The sequence below is a fragment of the Falco punctatus genome (genome assembly GCF_963210335.1).
Source record: "Falco punctatus genome assembly, chromosome: 6".
Classification (NCBI taxonomy): Eukaryota; Metazoa; Chordata; class Aves; order Falconiformes; family Falconidae; genus Falco; species Falco punctatus.
In genome coordinates this window covers 75577163-75595912 of record NC_137585.1, presented here as the reverse complement: position 1 = coordinate 75595912, position 18750 = coordinate 75577163, and the positions used below count along the sequence as shown (strand labels likewise).

Below are 18750 nucleotides of genomic sequence, written 5' to 3'. Positions count from 1 at the left end.
AAGATACTGACACCACTTTGGTTTTATTAAAAATGCATCAAAACTGAAGTGTTTGTAACAGATTAAATGTATGATTTTAATTTGTGAGTAAAATTTTAAAATTTTTCATTTGATTAATAGGATCCTAGATTTTTTTTTCTATCAGTCTAAAATCAAGTATTTCCAGAGCATTTTTCTCCTGCACGGCTCCTACTGTCAAACTGAATAAAGCTATACCAGCCTCTTTTGAAGGGCTTTAGAAATATAATTGAATTCCTAAATGCTTGTTATTTGGAAAGCCGCGTTCCCCCCACAGTGGTGTTTGTTCGGTTTGCAGTGAACTCTGCTATCTGCTGTAGGACTTGGACTGGAAATACTATTCTGTATCTGTAAAATCCTTAATAATTGTCCTTGCTTCACATCTTATGAATTGCCTGGAAATGTTTAAATTTATATCAAATGTGTTGTAATTTATATATTGTAATTTATGACTGTTGTGCTGCATTGAAAGCCTAAAATATCATTAGAACTTAATAACTTTAAGAAGGGCAGAAATTTCTAGTGATGCTGAATGTCAAAGAAAAGAAAGTTCAGATAGTAATGTGAGATGTCTGAGCTTTTCAAACATATTTTTCCTGAGACATTAATTCCTTGATCCATTATATACCTTCATTTACTGATAGTTACTTCCTCCCTTGGATAAGATTTCTATAATCCTGAGGTGCTCTGTTATCCTCCTGATTTTGTTATTAGTCTGATGTTCTGCTGCTAGGCTATCAGCAATCTGTTTGGAGCCTGGAAGTTCCACTTCTCCATCAGGTATCTGTATGCTTCTACCTGGGGAAGCTTTGTAATTGAGGACTGGTCATCTTGTTTTGTCATGGAATGTCCATTCCCAACAATTTGTCATCTTTCTTCTTCCATCAGGAACTCAAAGTAGTATGCTACAGCCTTTTTTGTGTGTTTTGTGCCTCTTATTTTCCTTGGGATAAATGAAGCAAACTCTTAAAAATGAGTTTTTCACAAGTCTTTGCCCTTTGAAAGGGCACTGAGCAATCTTAAACTGTAAGATGCTGATTCAGCATAACTAATGGCAGAAATATTGGATCAGATCAAAACTGAGAACTGCAGTTTGTAAACAAAGTTTCTTCCCCGATGGGGCTTTTCTCGATCCCTAGAGTATTCTGTATTATACTTAAAGCTTTAAAGTAGATAAGCAATCACGACATGCAAAAGCCAATCTTTTCCAACTGTGAAAAAGATCTAGCTGAAGAACAGCTGATAGTCACAAGTGAGAATTTTCTACCAAGATCTTTTGTTTGGTTAAAGGGCATTTTCTTGTAGCTTTTCATCTCGTTTAGTCTTCATCTTCATTTTAGGAATCTATTTTTCCTTCTATGGATTGAAGAGATATCTTTAATCTCACAGACATACCTTCCTAAAGATAAAGATAAAAAATGAGAGCTTGTGATATTCTGAAATTCTACTGAAGACTTTAATTCTGTTTCCAGAACTACCCAGTGGTTGCAAGGTTAAAGTAGTAATATATTTTGGTTTAGCAGACTTGTCTGAGGACTGTTTACACAAAGTTTATCAAAAGCAGCATGAGCCATTTCCCATGATTTTTTAGAGCAAGGGTTTTTTTCCTGGCAGATAATGGAATGTAGGTCAAATAGAAAACAACGAAGTTAAAAGACTGTAGGCAGATATTAATTTACCTAGTGACTATGGCAATTTAAAACATGACAGCTTGCCATCTGTTTGATTTCTGCTTTGTCCTGGGAGTTAACATCTACTGCAGAAGAGTTGTTGCAAAACATCCAGATTTGTGTAAGCAGTTCAAATGATTGATATGAACAAACCTGAAGCACATCTGGGTTCATTCGTATAAATAATTTTGGAGGTGAGGTAGGATGTATCAAAATTCAACAGCTGCAGTAATATTTTTTATTTTTTTGTTGACTTCAGTGATTCTGTGATACATTTGGTTGAGACGAAAGGTAATTAGATTAATTTTCAGTTTTACCCACAATGTGGAATATATACCTAAAATTCATACTAGAAACAAATTCTAATTTAGGAGTGGTTTTGATGAATTCAATTGTTTTCTTTTTTAATTAAGTAGTCTTTCTTCATGCAAACAGTCTTTATGTTGTCCACTGGATTGTGTGACTGTCTGTTCAACTTCCTCATGCATCGATGAGAACATGTCAGGACACAGAAAGGCAGGCAGTCCTATTCCATTTGATTTTAATTGTTAATACTCTTATTGAGATACAGATTACATAGGACTAGTAACCGTGTAAATTTCCTATCTGTTTAATTTGGTCTTTGTTTTATTTATGAATTATGGCAACGCGTAGAAATGCAACACTGGCATAGAATGTAAATAGTAGATAACGTATTTATATAAGCAATTGTAAATGTAATACATATTACAAAACTCATGATTAAAGAATGTCACTCTTTCTGTTAAGGTGAGGACTATATTTGTAAAGAAATAGATCCTTTAAAGCAAATTCCAATTTATTCTGTTTCTCCAATGACACCTGAAGATCTGCCTGCCCAAAATCTAGAATTTACTGCTGAATATTTCCTTTATCTGTAGCCACGGAAGGCGATGTAGTTGGCTAAGTGTATGGAGAAAAAAACCCAGCATACCCTCTTAAGAATGGTGACAAACCAAATACAAAAGCCTCTCCAACTCCAATAAAACCAGTCTTAGCTGGTCTAAGACTGTACTGATTACTCAGTATCCTCCTCCTGAGAGTCACAGCCACACAGGAGGCAGCAGGAAAGCTGTCTCCTTTCCTGGAATGCCTATCTTACTAGTCTCTTATCCCCCCTCTTCTACTGAGCCATGCAAGACACAATTGGCCAGATGCAGTATTTCCTCACCCACTGTATCATCTTGATGGTGGCTGATTTTGGTATTTTCCATGTAGGGATTGCTTTTTCCCATGAACTGGGGACAAAACTACTGTTATGAACCATGCCTTGGGAAAGAATTCATGATATTATTTTTCCTAGTTGTTATTTGTTGGTTTTAGAAGGTTTTTCAGCCGTTTATTTTTCATTGAAGGATGCCTGGCTGATCCATCTGTAATTAGAAAAGTTAAGTTGTAGAAACTCTGTGTAAGGCAATACAGTGCTATATCTACTGTAAGTAGGTTTATTAATGTTTTTCATGTATACCTTTACCCCTACTCCATTTTGTCTTGTTTATGTAGCATCATCTGAATATAGCCTTTTTAATGTGAAATACTCTGTAGTAATTCAGTATAAATGGTATGTCCATTTCAAAATAAAGTGAGTGCATATTAATAATTTCTCAGGCTCATTATGCCCTCACTCTGTGAAAGAATGATATGCTACATTTAAAAAGTGCATGCTATCTTATTACTCATTACATTTATGGTTTTCTTGGAACAGGAAATAGGGCAAAATAATTTGTGAAGCACTCTGTGAAAAACAAAAAAAAAATCACTTTCTTAAATTACTTAAATTGTTTTAGCTTCCAAATAGAAATTACTTAGGTGATTTTTTTCCCCTGTAAAATAGTACTTTTAAGGGAAAACCGTTTTATATATAGATTTGATTTTATACAAATGTATTTGTTACTTTGTTATAATCTTGCTCATTGTGAACATCAGGATAGAAATGCCTGACTGCATTCATACAACCAATGGCCTCATGACTTCAGATATTGTTGTTTATCACCTAAATTAAATGTTGAGAAAACTCAGCGACAAATCTTTTTGTACTTGAAAGACTAATAAATAGGCTTTACTGGGGACTTCCCTTATCTGCTGCCTGTCAGCATGTGTGTAGTTACAGATGGGATGGATTGCACCTTATTTTTTAACTCTAATGACAGGATTAATTTAGAAATCATACTGCAATTTTCTTTACCTTCTACCATCATAACCTTTCTCTGCAATAATGACTTAAGGCATATAATTCCCTAAATATCTGCAGTATAGCTGTTCCTGTCTGTACTTAACATGTTTCTCAACGTACAAAATGGAATGCAAAATTGCATTGAAATACTGATAACTACAATTTATGGTGGAACTAAACATCTACAGTCTTAAATTAGTGATCTTTATCTTCTTGTCTTAAAATACTTTGAAATATGTGCTGAAGCCTGAGATATTGTTGAGTAGAGAAATTCTAGTTAATTTTAGAAGTGTTAGTCTTCTATAAATCTATGAATATTTGCAGCGTGTTGAAGAATAAGTGATGTAGATGATAGAATAAGAAGTGTAGTAATGATATTTACTAGGCATGTATAAATTGTGATGCAACGCTTCACATTAAAAACAGAGTTTAGGTCATCCAAATATCTGATGCTTAGTTGGAGCTAGTTAGTCAGTTTTGGCTCCCTATGTTTGTCAAAGGCAAGTAAGAGCCTCACTGAGGCTGTTTCTTGTTTCATATAACTGCTGGAAAGCAATCTGAAATAATTTAATGAGTTAAAAAATATTATTAAAAAGAATCAGAATCTTATATACACTGGCTTCATTATTGTCCTTTAGTCTGGCATCTCTTCTTATCTTCTTTATGCTTCCTAACATCTAAAGGAAATACATTTCACTCTTCATCTGCATGGTTTGGAAAAAATATGTGAGATAAAGTAAGGTAGTCAATGGTTAGACTCAGTATACTTCAGGGCAAGTCATTATCTTCTTTTGGGTAAAGAGAGCTGTTGATAAATCAGCAGAATAAAGAGACTACCTTCTAACTGATGCAATAGTTATTCAGCCACTGCATCCTTACTCAATCATGGCATTTTCGTAGTTTGACAGGGCAGGGCCCTGAGGTAACCTGGTCTAAATTTGAAGCTGTCCCTGCTTTGAGCAGGAGGTTGGACTAAATGGCATCCAGAGGTTCTTTCCAGCCTTAATTTTTCTGACTCAACTCCATTTGTGTATTTTATGGAGTTTATTTTTTGCTTTACTATATGTTGTAATAAAAACTGTATAAACAAAGCATTCTGGAAAATGAAGTGCATCCTTCAAGCCCTGTAGCAAAAGTGGTGAAGATGGTAAAAACTGTCCTAGGTATTGTTCAGGGAATCAGATGAGTTTGTCACAGAAGTCCTTAAAACCATTAAATTCTCTGGCATGGGGACCAGCAGTTTTTAGAGCAGGTTTATTGTTTGGTCTTTTTTTAAGATAAACCTGTTGCCCCAGAGGTTAAAAATACTACCTCTATAGACTTTTAATTGTTTTTCCTTCATTTTTGCATGCCCCATCTTGAAGTTGCCAGGACATAATCTTCAGAAGTAATGAAATTCCTCATGAATTCAGAAGTCATAGAAATTCTCAGAAATTAAGAACAATATGAACTATTATATTTGGCCATTTAAGAAGCCAAGTAGTATGCTACTTTTTAGTTAGCTAACTTTTTTCTTCATTTTATTGTTAGCGTGTCTCTATCAGTTCTAGCTGACGGCAGCAGTGAAGCTAAGGACCTGGAGCAGATGCTCCTTGTTTTCCACTTCTGTGTAGACAGTTCTGCACTGTTCTGGCACAAGTGCTAGCTCAGTACTGAACTTGCTCTGAGCAATGGCCTGACCTTAAGTCAAGTCTTCAGTTCCCCTAGTGCATTATCGTGGGTCCAAGCTTTTGTCTAAGTAATTTGGAGATACCAGACACAGGCAAACCAAACACCAGCAGATATCCCCAGCTCACCTCATCTAAAGGATGCACTAGATTCTGTGGAGACTGATAGCCAGCAATATGGCTAGAAATGCAACAGTCATAGCATGTTTGTACCTGTTGCTCACCTGCAATGTAGAAATAACCTCTGAAAAGGCAATGGGAGATAGTGTTGCCTTCTCCCCAGACTAAGAAACACCTGAGCTATGTAGTAAGTGTTCAAACACTGAGGACTCAACAAGGATTTTGACAGAGGATAGAAAGCTTTCTATTCAAAGAGGAAAACTTACCCTTTTTCTTACCTGAATGTTTAAATATTATCCAAAAAGGGTAAAAAAGCTCTTCAAAAAAGACAGTACAGAGAGGAAATTCCAAACTTCACATAGCAAACTGGCCAGAAGAGCCATTTGCCAAGTGGCTAATACTGTACTGAAATCCTGAGTGCATACAAACTATAAAATATATTTATTCCTTGATATTTTTCTGTTGTTGCAAAAGAGTTGTTGGATGAGACCTTTCAGATGTTTGAAATAAAATTAATGTAAAATGATGGATATTCTATGTGTTAAAATAACATTAAGTGTAGTCACAGTGTCTTGTTTTAATTGCAAAACCTACAGCTTAGAAGGAAGAGATGGAAAGTGTTATTATTTCATTTGAGCTTAGAATACATTTTAGTTATTTTGCAGTGTCTGCAAAGATAATTAGAAACATGTGTTAGCTCCATCATTTCTCTGAAGTGCAGAGGTTCTAGGGACTGTTGAAATTAAGTGTTTCCTAGGAAGCCTTCAAGTGTTTCACGTTCGTAAGAATTATGAGTAATTTTATCTTAATCAGTACTTTCATAGTGGTGGCTATATTTATCTTCGGTGCTGTTCTTGATGCTTTTTATCAAAAGAGCACAAGGAATTAGACCAGCATTCAAATTGTATCATCTTTTTAAGTTTAAAATTTGGCTTGGTTTTATCCAGGTTTGGATACTCCCAAAAGAAGCTTAAAGAGCCTTAAAATTAAAAACAGGGAATGTCAAAGTTTTTAGATTTCTTATTTATATCACGTTTGAGTTACAGAAAACTTGTTTTGAAATTCCAGATGAGTTCCTTGGTCTATTGCTTTGAGTTCACTATCAGAAAGGATTGAATAAGATCTGTTAAAATGGCGAATGCAAAAGCCTGCTGCACTGAATGTAGGAGTGAAGAGGTGCTGATGCAGTTAGGACCAGGTTTCACTAGTTTTGCTCACATGGAAGAGTACCCCGTTTATCAGGTGGGTCCTCTCCCTTCCGTAGTTTTAACTCCCATTCATATTCTGACATCTTCTATTTATTACCAACATCTCATCTATATCTGCCTTCTGGTCTGGGAGAAATTACTGTGGTCCTACATCCAGGGGATAGCGCACCTGAAATTGAGCTGGAAGGCTATAAAAAAATATCTCCCTCAGATTGTGTGTAACCTCTGATTGTGCTCACTTTTTCTTGGAATTTTCTTCAAAAGATTTTGAGGAGAGTTCTTATGGGGAGCTGTTGGTAGCAAGCAAATATGAACTTATTAATGGTATGGGTGTAGAGAAAGTTATGCAGGTGTAAAGAACATCTATTTGAGAGGAAATATTTTCTGTTTTTTTCTCATGGGTTCCTGTATTTAAAACGTTTCTGCCCAGAGCCAGAAAGTCCATCTTTTCTTGCTAGAAAAATATGAAGGATATGCCCTTCCCTTTTCAGCAAAATATTCTTCCACAGTCTTTATCATAGGAGAGAATTATCCAGTACCTTATTTCATGGGAGTTTTCACTGATTAAAGGAAACAAATTTGTTTTAGAATTTGGGTTTGGTTTGGTTTTGTTATGTTTAGTTTTTCTGGTAGAAAAGCCAAACTTCAAATAGTGAAGTAACATGAAAAAATGTAACAAAGTTAGAAAATTACACTCATGTTAATCTGTTAAAGATGAGTGTGAAGTAAAAGGAAGGGTAACTTAATAGGGTAACATAAACATAACATACATTTTAAATCAAAAGGGAAAGATACAACTAAATCCAGTAATGAGATACATACTTCCATAGTGTTTATGTGGTTACATTTATGGGAGTATGGGGAAAATGAAAGGAGAAAGTTGCCAGGCAATCATTCGTTAGCAGCCAAATCTTCATCCAACTTTCCAATAATTCTCCATTTAGATAAGGAAAATTTACTTCAGTTTATCCAGATGATCTATCAATTTGGAGTGTGTTTAAAAATGTTCAGGGTCTCAGTTCATTCTCATGTATAATGAGAAAGAAAAGCAGAGAAAAGCAAAACACGGTTAAATACAACTGACATGGAAAGGGATTGGAAGACTCAACCGTTTAAGAATATTTGCCCGACTGTATTCCAAACTCCAGATTTGAGAACACCAGTATAACAAAATTATCTCAGTTCTTTCCAGGGCATTATGGTTAACAGAGGACTGAGAAAAGACATCCTCAGTTGCTATTCACAAGCTCTTTTTTTCCCCTTACTACTTCATCTTCTCACTCACTCTTTATCTTTTCAGTGTAGCAACAGAATTAGTTGAACTAAGAACTACCATTTTACTTACCTCAGCAACGTGAGAGCCTCAAAGCTATGAAGTGAACTATGACTGTGTCTTGAGGGGAAGGGGGAGGAGTGAAATGAAACTTCTTTTTTAAACTTGGGACATTAGTCTCATACACAGCATTTTTATTTTTTTTTTGTAGAATTGTGGCTAATACAGATCCAACTGACCAGAAAAAAATTATCATATAACTGAATTTAGAAATGTTATGTTTGTATATGTGTACGTATGTTTATATATAGATGCTGTTGACTATTTTGTCATTGTTTTCTTTGAGTGTTCTTGAATGATGACTTTTTTTGAACTAACTTGCAAGCTTACTTCCCTAAAGTTGAAATCTGGAAGCTCTAATATTTGTTACAGTCACTGCTGCCAAAGTGTAGTGTTTTTTGAGTTAACCCAGAACTTATTCAAATGTATGTTGTTTAAACTAAAGCATTTTTACAAATAATAAGAGTTAGGAATATTTTCTATTTTTTACACTGAATTTCTGTGTTGCTTCTATTAGGAATTAATCAAATTAATCAGTGTAGTCTTTTGTTACATGTGCAAGATGGGCCATTTTGAGATTTTCTTTCTTTATTTTTTTTCATAATCTTTCCAAGACCCTTGGCATTAGATTTCACAGGAATCTGGGGACTTCAATACTGACCTTTATACAAGACATTAATGCTCTCTGGCAAGCATTTCTTTTCTGAAAGTCTGATGTGTTAGGTACCTTGTACAAGATATCTCCTTCCATACAGCCTTCTGTCATGTAAATTTGTAATTTGCCTGCAAAACCAAATTTGTTCTAGATCAGGTGAAAAGCATTAGGGAAGTGAGTATTCACTTAATCCATTTCAAGTAGATTTTTTAAATTCACTTGTATCGTGCTGCATTTTAAAACATGGTTCTGCTAACTACTGTATATGCCTTTTATAATGGAAATTCTGAACATGGGATAAATTTTATTTAATAGCTGGTAGATGTAATAGGCACAAACAATTTTACAAAGTTAAGATAATGCGATTGTTGCCCTTAGATTACAGTTTTCCAAATGCTATTTTGATGGCTAAAGAGAGACTTAGTAACTAACATTGTTCTCCATTGTTCTCAGCCGTAAGCTATTTGTCCTTGTAGACAAAAATATATCAAAGTTATGTAAGGAGATGATCTGGAATGGAACATCAGAGGCAGAAACATATCTCCACAGACAGGGAATTGGCAAGGTTTGTGATTACAAGCCAAGAAGGCCAAATGTGCGTGTTTCTGTGCAATGGAATGAAGTGTGAAATACTCTGAGGAGAAACTATACAGGAAAAATTGTTTTAATAGTTACTGTAATTTGCCGTTGAGATAGAGGATGTCTATGGCCACAAGAGGCAGTTTGCTTCAGGAATGTGAATAGCCTGTTCAGAAGATGGAAGGACAATCAATTTCTTGGCTCTAGTTCCATTCTAGATATTAGTAAGAACCAAAGTCATCCCAGCTGAAAAACTATTTACTTCTCAGCCCACCTGAAGGCAAACACGTCAGACTCTATCCTTTATACTGTCCACTGAGTAGTGGCTCTATAAGAATTTGACCATTACTCATTTTCAGTATCTTTTGCAAAAAGCTGTTACTCATCTTCTGCTGACTGTGTACAGCCATACTTCCAGGTCCAAGTGGGTACCTACTGTCATTCCAGTCCTCTCTCTTACTTTTGTTATCAATAGGCAATGTATTCAGGGACTGGGAGTTTCCTATTCATCAGCATGATAGAAATGTGTAAGGAAAACAATTACTAGCCCCATTCTGGGTGTTCAGTGAATTTCTAGGAGCATCCACTGATTCAGCTAAAATAGCTTCTGAGGTTAACTTCATTTACACGTCACTTGCTATCACCTGTGTGGGAAAGGCAGTGTTGAAAGCAGTATGTGTCTGTATATCAGGGGCATCATCCCTCAGCTGGTTTTATCACCGTGAATAACACAATTTTTCTACAGCAGGCTCATGCTTTTCCTTCCTCCTTCCATATTTCTTCCTTTCACGTGGTTGCCTCTTTCCCTTCTGCCTTCCCAAGCATTTTGGAGAAAACAGCGTGCTGGGCTTTAAATAACAAATCCTGGGATCAGGGTAGCCCAGCAATGACTGATGGCTCTCTGAATAAAGCTGTGGTAATGGGAACTATCCGGTGATGATACTTGTCACAGAATTCTCACTCCCTTTGACATGCTGGTATGCTATCCATACACTCTGTCTTAAGTAGTCCTCAAAGGTATGTGTCTTCACATTGTATAGGACCAGCCTTATTGGAATAGAACTTTTAGCTTTGAACCAAACCGAGAAATTAAGTGTAAAAGGTGTAAAAAGCTTATGGATATAAAGGAGAAGGAACAACCTCAGGGACAAGTAAGTTTATTTCTGCAGAAATGCTGTCAAACATGGCATAGGTCTTCAGTGGGAAGCTAAGTGGTAAGAAAAACTGGAAGTCACAGATATAGATCAGAGGAGCATGGAGAAAGGACGGTAGTGAGGTACCACCCAAATAGCACAACTATACCTACATATGATGCTAAGAAATAAATGGGTTGAGATATGGCAATATTTTCTTTCTCACAGAAGAGCTAGTTAGTATTGTTAACTTCAGTGAACAGTATCTTCAGAACATACAGGATGCCAAAATAAATATTTGAGATCTGCTTATCTTTATTCTCATGCAAACAAATGGAAGACAAATCTTTCCTTTTCTCAGGGCCTTAGATAACAAAAATTGTCTTTACTACCATGAAATATTTTGCAGTAGATATTAAAAAAAATACATAAATCAAACAGTTACCAACAAAATGTGTACTTCCTTTCACATATTAACTTGGGTTCTGATTCTTGACTGTAGGACTCATTCTGGATAGTTACTCCTGGATATTCAAGAAAGTGGCATCTGCAGAACAGCCCACATAGGAATCTCTTAAATGGCCAGTAGTTCAACTTAAAAAAATGCCTTTCCCTGGAAGCCTTGTCAAATATAAGGGTTGAATATGGCACTGGTACTACCTGCACAACCACATTTCTTGGCAGGTTCCCATACAAGTTGCAGATTTGGCTGGCTGCTCCAAAAGGCTAGCTATAGACTTTCATAGTCAGATCACCTTAAATTTTTAACTTAGGTTTAACCTGATTCTCCTTACCTGTAACCAAAGAAGGTGAAGAAAAGGCTTTCTAAAGAAATATCACACAGCAATAACGTGGCCAGCAGGGCCAGGGCAGTGACCGTCCCCCTGCACTGGGCACTGGTGAGGCCGCACCTCGAACACGGGGTTCAGCTTTGGGCCCCTCACTTCAGGAGGGACGTTGAGGGGCTGGAGCGTGTCCAGAGAGGGGCAACGCAGCTGGTGAAGGGTCTGGGGCACAAGTCTGGTGAGGAGCAGCTGGGGGACCTGGGGCTGTTCAGCCTGGAGAGGAGGGGGCTCAGGGGGGACCTTACTGCTCTCTGCAGCTCCCTGACAGGAGGCTGTAGGCAGGTGGCGGTCGGTCTCTTCTCCCAAATAATCGACAGGACAAGAGGAAATGGCTCAAGTTGCTCCATGGGGGGTTTAGATTGGATGTTAAGAAAAATTTCTTCCCTGAAAGGGTACTGAAGCATTGGAACAGGCTGCCCAGAAAAGCAGTTGTGTCACCATCCCTGGAGGTATTTAAAAGATGTGGTATAGATGTGGTGCTTAGGGACATGGTTTAGTGGTGGACTTGGCAGTGCTGGATTAACAGTTGGACCTGATGATCTTAGAGATCTTTTGCAACTTAATTAAGTCTATGATCACAGGAGATACTGTCACATTGCTGCCGTGATATTTCCCAGTGGCAAAATCGGGCTCCTAGTCCTGTTTCCTATTTATATTAAGAAAGACTGGCTCATTGGCCCAAATTACTGCCCTCAAGACACTGAGGAATCACCTAAGAGATGGGCGCACTGCATCGCACACGTAGAGGTTTCGTAGTACTGAGTGTGTGGAGTGGTTTGATGTTGCTGTTTGCCGGAGGCCTGCCCAGGCCTATAAAGCAATGCATTCTGTGGCCTGGGGGTGACCCAGCTGGAGCCCAGCTCCTCTTTCCTACAACCATAGTGCCTGTGGAGACACTTCAGGCCTCAGTTTCACCTGTGCAGGCCAGCTGGTGTATACCGAAATGGAACCAGTTAAGCGTTGTAGAAAACAGGTGATTTAGAGCCTGAGTTCAAAGTCAAGACAGAAGTGTCAAGAAATACTAATACAGGCAGAAAATCAGAAAATAAATTGTGGTGCAGGTAGCACTGTATTTGTGACAGACGCATTGTTTGTAACCTTATATTTATGCTTTGAATTATCATGAAATAAGCATTTTTCATCTGTGTATTTGATTTCGCTGTGTATTTGATTTGGTATGTTACCGAAGACTGTATAAACTAAAAGGCTGCCAGTTGTAGTTATAAAAAGTTGCAACAGAATGAAAATATCAGTGCTTAGGAGATTTCATAACTGTCTGTTTCCCTTCCATAGCTATTTTCTGCTGGAAAAATCACTGGCACCAGAGTAGCTGAGCTGAAGGGAAAGTACACCCTGCTGCATAAGACTGTGATAAGGTATAATATTCCTTTTTCAGATATTAAGTAGCCAAAACATTACATATTTAAAGTAATTTTCTGCTCATGGTGATGCCTGATTATCATTCAAGGCTTTCTTACAGTGTTCATTACAAGGAAGCAAAAAGACAAGGTTGAAAAATAATATTATTTAATAGGAACTTTCAAGGTAATTTGGGATATTTAAATACTTGTTTGAACAACATCTTTGGTTTTAATATAAACATAATAATGGCAATGGAGGGAAGTACAAACTGCAACAGACAATATACAAGTTTAAAATAAATATGTATTTGAAGATCGTGTAGCTAGAATTGTAATATATGGAAAGACTCTGACCTGCTGAGCTAATATCATAGAGAGCAACTGAAGAAGCTAAAGGCTCATTTCTAAGAAGGACAGTTACTCTGACCCATCTGAAATTTTACCCTCTGATAATATTGACAGTCACATTATACAGGACTGCTAATAAATGTAGAAGGTTAGAACCCTAAGCTTCAAAGTATAAATGAAACTCAGAAGTTAGCATTATTATATCTGTTATATTTCTGTAATAGGTACCATAATATCCACCAAGAGCAGTCCTATTGCAAATATTGCAATACTACATTAGTATTTGTGACTAATCATTTTGACATTACTTATGGTATATCCATAATTGTCAGTAAGATCAGCATTATTCTATCTGTTATATTTCTGTAATAGGTACCATAATATCCACCATATTAGCAATATTTTAGCCTGGTTTTCCTGGAAGTCGACATCAAAATCCGTATGGCAATTCTGCTTGTAAGACAACCATGGCTATTCTGTCATTGAAGCTAAAGCGTAAGGATTCTAAAACTAATTCAAGTCATACCTGCTTACTTGGGTTATGCCGGGAGTTGGTGTGCCTCCTGACACTATGAATAGCGACGAGTGCTAAATAATATAAAGTAATTTAAAAAGGGGTTCACAAAATCCTGAACATAGTTTTTCTTGAGGTTAGCTGAGTCTTCTAGTTTTGTCTTAATAAAATAGAGAGAATATGGCTCTGACTCTGTAAGAAGTCATTTGACTTTATTCATACTACTGCATAGCAAATATTTTTGGGAAGTAAAATTAAAACCAGCACTCCTATACCACTTCAACTCCCTAGAAAATTCAAGAAGCATTTTCTCAGTGCTCAGAACTAAACACACTATGTGCATTTTGGATTAGTTGATTGAGAAGGTTTCTACCACGTCGGTGTTAACTAAGCTTAAGTAGAAATCCAGTAGCTGCTGAACTTGATTGACTTTTAGCCAGTGTTAGTTTGAAATCAGTCTTTGCTTGGAAAAAATACAAGCATATTACTGTATATTTTATTTTATATATTAATTCTTTTGTTTAGAACATTATTTTACATAAGGACGATAAGTGGAATATGGCCTGAGTGAAAACAGGACTCAGCTGTCTTTTCTGTCACACATAAAACTGCTGTAAACACCATGCACCAAAAGCATGAAAATGTTAGATGGTAGATTACATCTCTCATTCTTTCCATGGTTCTCACAGGCATATGAAATTACCATATTTCTTTAAGAAAGTCAATTGGTGAGAATCATGTCACATTCTTTACTTAGATGTAGTCATGCATCAAAGCAAAATGCCAGTGCATGAATAAGTACTAATTCCTGCTTATAAATTTCTCTTACTGCTGAAAGAAAGCAAGGGAAATCAAGTACCAAAAATTGATTGTGATCTCCAGTACATTTTAAGGACTTTTCAGACATGAAATGTGGAATTCATTTGTCCATATGTTAACATCAGTAGACATGCACATTGAACTAGGTATCTAGAGTCCCTTAATGGTCAATAGAAAGAAACAGAGACCACACGCTTCCTTCTATGGACATCTGCAAGTGTCTGGTTTTCTCCACTGGATATAAAGAGAATCCTGATGTTAGGTTCAGTATGTGTGTATATCTTTCTCCTACAATGAACCCTTCACAGAATCAATACCATGATTTAATTTTTAGTTCTTCACCCTTAAACATGCGGTACAGTTCTGTGAATCAAGAACTTATTTTTTTCACATATTACAGTTGCATTTGATCTCCTTCCTAATTTAATCCCCATCTGTCCCAGTGCTGTTACAATATCATGTGGAAATGACACTGGATGAGGCCTTCAAGCTGTGTGTGTTCCTCTTTCCTTTAGTTGTGTACAAAAATCTCAAGGAGAGAGTCTTACACATCTTAAGCAGTTGGATCCCTGTGACAACTATGTCACTGATACACTACCGATTCCTCTGATACACAATAGAAATTTGTCTAATGTGATGATTTGCAGCTAGTCTGTATGCAGATAAATTCCAGGGCTGTTGCTAGAGTACACAGAGTTGTGTGTACAGTATGGTCCTTTGTTTAGTGGTAAACGGTACTTTACTTCCTGGTTTCAGTTTTGCACAATTTGGCATTCTGAAAAGCTGAGAGATGTCACCTGGCAGATAACATCTTTGATAAGCTTCTTCAAAGATGTTACGTGCTTTTGAATTTGTTTGCTGCACAGCTGAAATTCTGGGAACAGGCTCTCAGCTCGTTCTGGTACTTTCTCATCCATCCACTTTGCAGTGAGACTGTGTAGATGCACCTGATGTGCCTGAGTTCTTATTTAGCTTCTGAAAACCCATTTAGCCACATAATCATGTGGCCCAATTGTAAATTTTTATTGTTATTATCTCAATTTAGGTACCTAATACGGATATTTTGATACACCATAAGAAAGTCAGGTGGTAACGATAGTTCATTGACAGTTTGGGAATCTTACTTTTGTAAGCCTCTGTTAAATTATTAATCACTTCACAAATTCAATGCTGCCATGTCAGACTTGGCAAGACTGCTTTTGTACTCATGTGATTCTAGATGTCTGCATTGTATAGATGTCCAGTTATTTCTTCATTGTCTTCAATTAAATTTAAATATTCCCATGAAAAAATACTGTTGGTGTCTGTAGTGACCAAGATCTGGTCTAGATTCATCACTCAATTCTTGTTTCTATTTTTATTTTTTATTATCTTGAAAAAAATAAATATTAAGAATTTTGTTTTTATGGAAGAACTTAGGTGTTTGTGTAATTTTATGTAAAGTTTATGTTTTATGTAAGAATTGTTATAGAATTATAGAATGGTTTGAGTTGGAAGGGACCTTGAAGATCATCCAGTTCCAACCCCCCTGCCATGTGCAGACTAGGTTGCTCAAAACTAGACCAGGTTGCTCAAAGCCCCATCCAGCCTGGCCTGGAACACTTCCAGGGATGGGGCAGCCACAGCTTCTTGAGCAAGTTCTGTTCCAGTGACTCACCACCTTCGCAGTAAAGAATTATATTTTAAATTAATGTGTTATACTACAACCAATTATATTTTATCCTAAACCAGCATACATTCTGTTTGACTATAAGATCTAAATATTGTACAAGATCTTATGTCAATAAGTCAATTTATTTTTCTGTAAAAAAGTTACTATGTAAATACATCACAGAATAACTTATTTGTCGTGATAAAGGCACACTCTTGTTTCCTGTTGAAGTCTGTGGTTTTCTTATTTTCTAATTTTAAAAAGGAAGTGGTTATCTAAGTAGAAATGTTACACAAAACAAAAGTTCTTCTGCTGTATTATTTCAGGTCTGTTTGTGCAGTATAGTCAGTTGTATATTTTGTGGTTTTATAGTTACCATCTCAAGCCTATTCTTCAGTATGATACATAATGGTGTTTTTGTTGCTAAGCCATAAATACAATATTTGAGCTAAAATTTATGTACAGAGTTTTTCAATATGGGAGATTCTACATTCCTTTGTTTTAAAAAATATTAAATTGGATTATATTTTAATTAATAATAGATTTCTTTATTCTTCCACATAATTTGTGTCTAATTTCAGTATATCATTATATAAAAGTTTTAATGGGGTAAAATAGAGAAAGCATACACAATTATTTCTGTAGCATAAAGAACAGGTTTATATGTTGTGCATTGTATATGAATTTTTATACTGTAGTTCCCTTTAAGACATTTCCATAATAATAAATGTATTTCACTAGCTGCTTTTACTATTATTCAGCTATTGTCATGTAGGATCCTAAGTATATTATGAATACCAGTCTCCTAATGCTGACAGAGTGTTACAGTTTGTTATTTCTTTGAAGCTAAACTTCAGTGATAGAAGTCAGATCAGATAATTGATCATGTCTGTAAGCATTATAACAAGCTTCCACAGAAGTCCACAAATGTATTTGCAGCTTGTGTATCATTAAATGAGTTACTTCAGACACTGGTAACACTACAGTAATGGCAACATGCAATTCAGCTTTGGGTAGGTGTCCCAATATTTACTAAGGACTTGAAGGTGTCATATAGCCCAGACTGTGCCTTGTCCTGGTGAATACTTACCTGTTATTGGTCCCCACACTGATTCAGATCTAGACTTTAGTACTTAGGAAAAAACAAAATCCCTGTCTCTTCACTGTTTCTAGGAGGTGCTAGGCAAACAAATTAAGACTAACTGACTGTCTTTCATCTGGTTAAAATTAGATGAGATGAATCCCACTCCAATTCTAGGTATGCAGAAAAAAACTTTCACATCAGATTCCACTGCTCTCATGGCATCAGAGGATAATTCTGGTTTGAACAGACCTCAGAAGGTCTCTGGTCCAACCTGCTGTTCAAGGCAGGGTCAACTAGGAGGTCAGACCAGACTTTTAGGACTTAATCCCATCTCATCTTGAAAACCTTGAATTAAATATTATAGGTAGTTAAAGAAGTATAAATACAAAGCTTATGCTTCTCATTGCCTAGTTCTAATTTCTTCTGTTTAATGTAGTTTACAGGAATCTGAGATCCAGCTGTTGCAGGAAGCCAGACGTCTCAATGTAGTACTGGAACAACAACAACATGAACTGGAAAAAGCAGAACAGTTCCCTGAAGAATCCTCCAGTGAAGTTTCCCAAATAAGGCAACAACTTCTTAGTTGCCAAAATGAATACAGTGCTATTAAAGAAAGAGAGTGTGAAATTCAGTTCAAGATGGAATGGTAGGTGACAGTGGTCAAACACTGCTAATTTTGTCATAGCTTATCTAGAAAGAATAACATAGAATATAATTCAATCTTCTCTCAGTCTTACATGAACACATTTCTTGATGGCTGTTGTTAAATAAGTTGCCACAAACTTTCCCTATTAACAGCAACATTTCAGTGATGAATGAAATTACCCTGGTGCAAGATTTGTAAATAATTTTAATTTTAGAGCATGCAATGGTGTCCTTCGAAATGCTGGTTAAAATTTACTGCATTTCATGATTAATGTTTAGGTAGGCAAAATCAACAAGAACACTTCCATTCTTGGGCACCTTTAATACAAATGATGGAAGCGTCTTAGAGACCTGGTGACTGAGATTTTATAGAAACAATGTCATAAATAAACCCAAGGCTATTTTTAACATCAGAATCACAGTGTACCCAAGTTTTTCTATTCAGGTATTTAAAGGAGAAGTACTTGTGTATTCTCATGTTGGAAAAATGAGAAATTTGCCATGAAAGAAGTGAATACTTGACATTTCTGTAAAAGGAAAAAAGTCCAGAATAAGCTTGATATTGTATATATTTTAATTATCTGCATATGTGAGTGCATTGTACTTGAAGCTTTAATAGAAGTACAAAGAGTACTGTTGCATTTTTAAAAATACGTAGCTATGGAGATGAACTCATATTGTCTTTTTGTGGGGTGCTTGCTAATTTTACCCATCTTCAGTCCACCTGTAGTGTAGTTGATGTATATAAATACAAATAAATAATGTCAGCAGCTCAGTTATACTTAATAGTTAAAACTATTTTTCTGCAAGGAGAGCAGGGGCACTGTACGAACTGCACAGAGCAGATTTTTCTGGCAGTTCTTTCTTATTTTTTTTTAGGGCCAAGTGTTTGCTCTAATAGAGAAAGAA

The 18750-nt window shown here is 36.2% G+C and overlaps 1 protein-coding gene across 1 annotated transcript in view; it reads left to right on the top strand.

The window, feature by feature from the left end:
* The window catches only part of CCDC146 (coiled-coil domain containing 146), a 72164-nt gene that overhangs the window by 25276 nt on the left and 28138 nt on the right, over window positions 1-18750 (top strand). Inside the window, 2 exon segments of the mRNA XM_080393460.1 lie at window positions 12713-12795; window positions 17633-17842. Of these exon segments, the coding sequence (XP_080249586.1) occupies window positions 12713-12795; window positions 17633-17842 (293 nt within the window).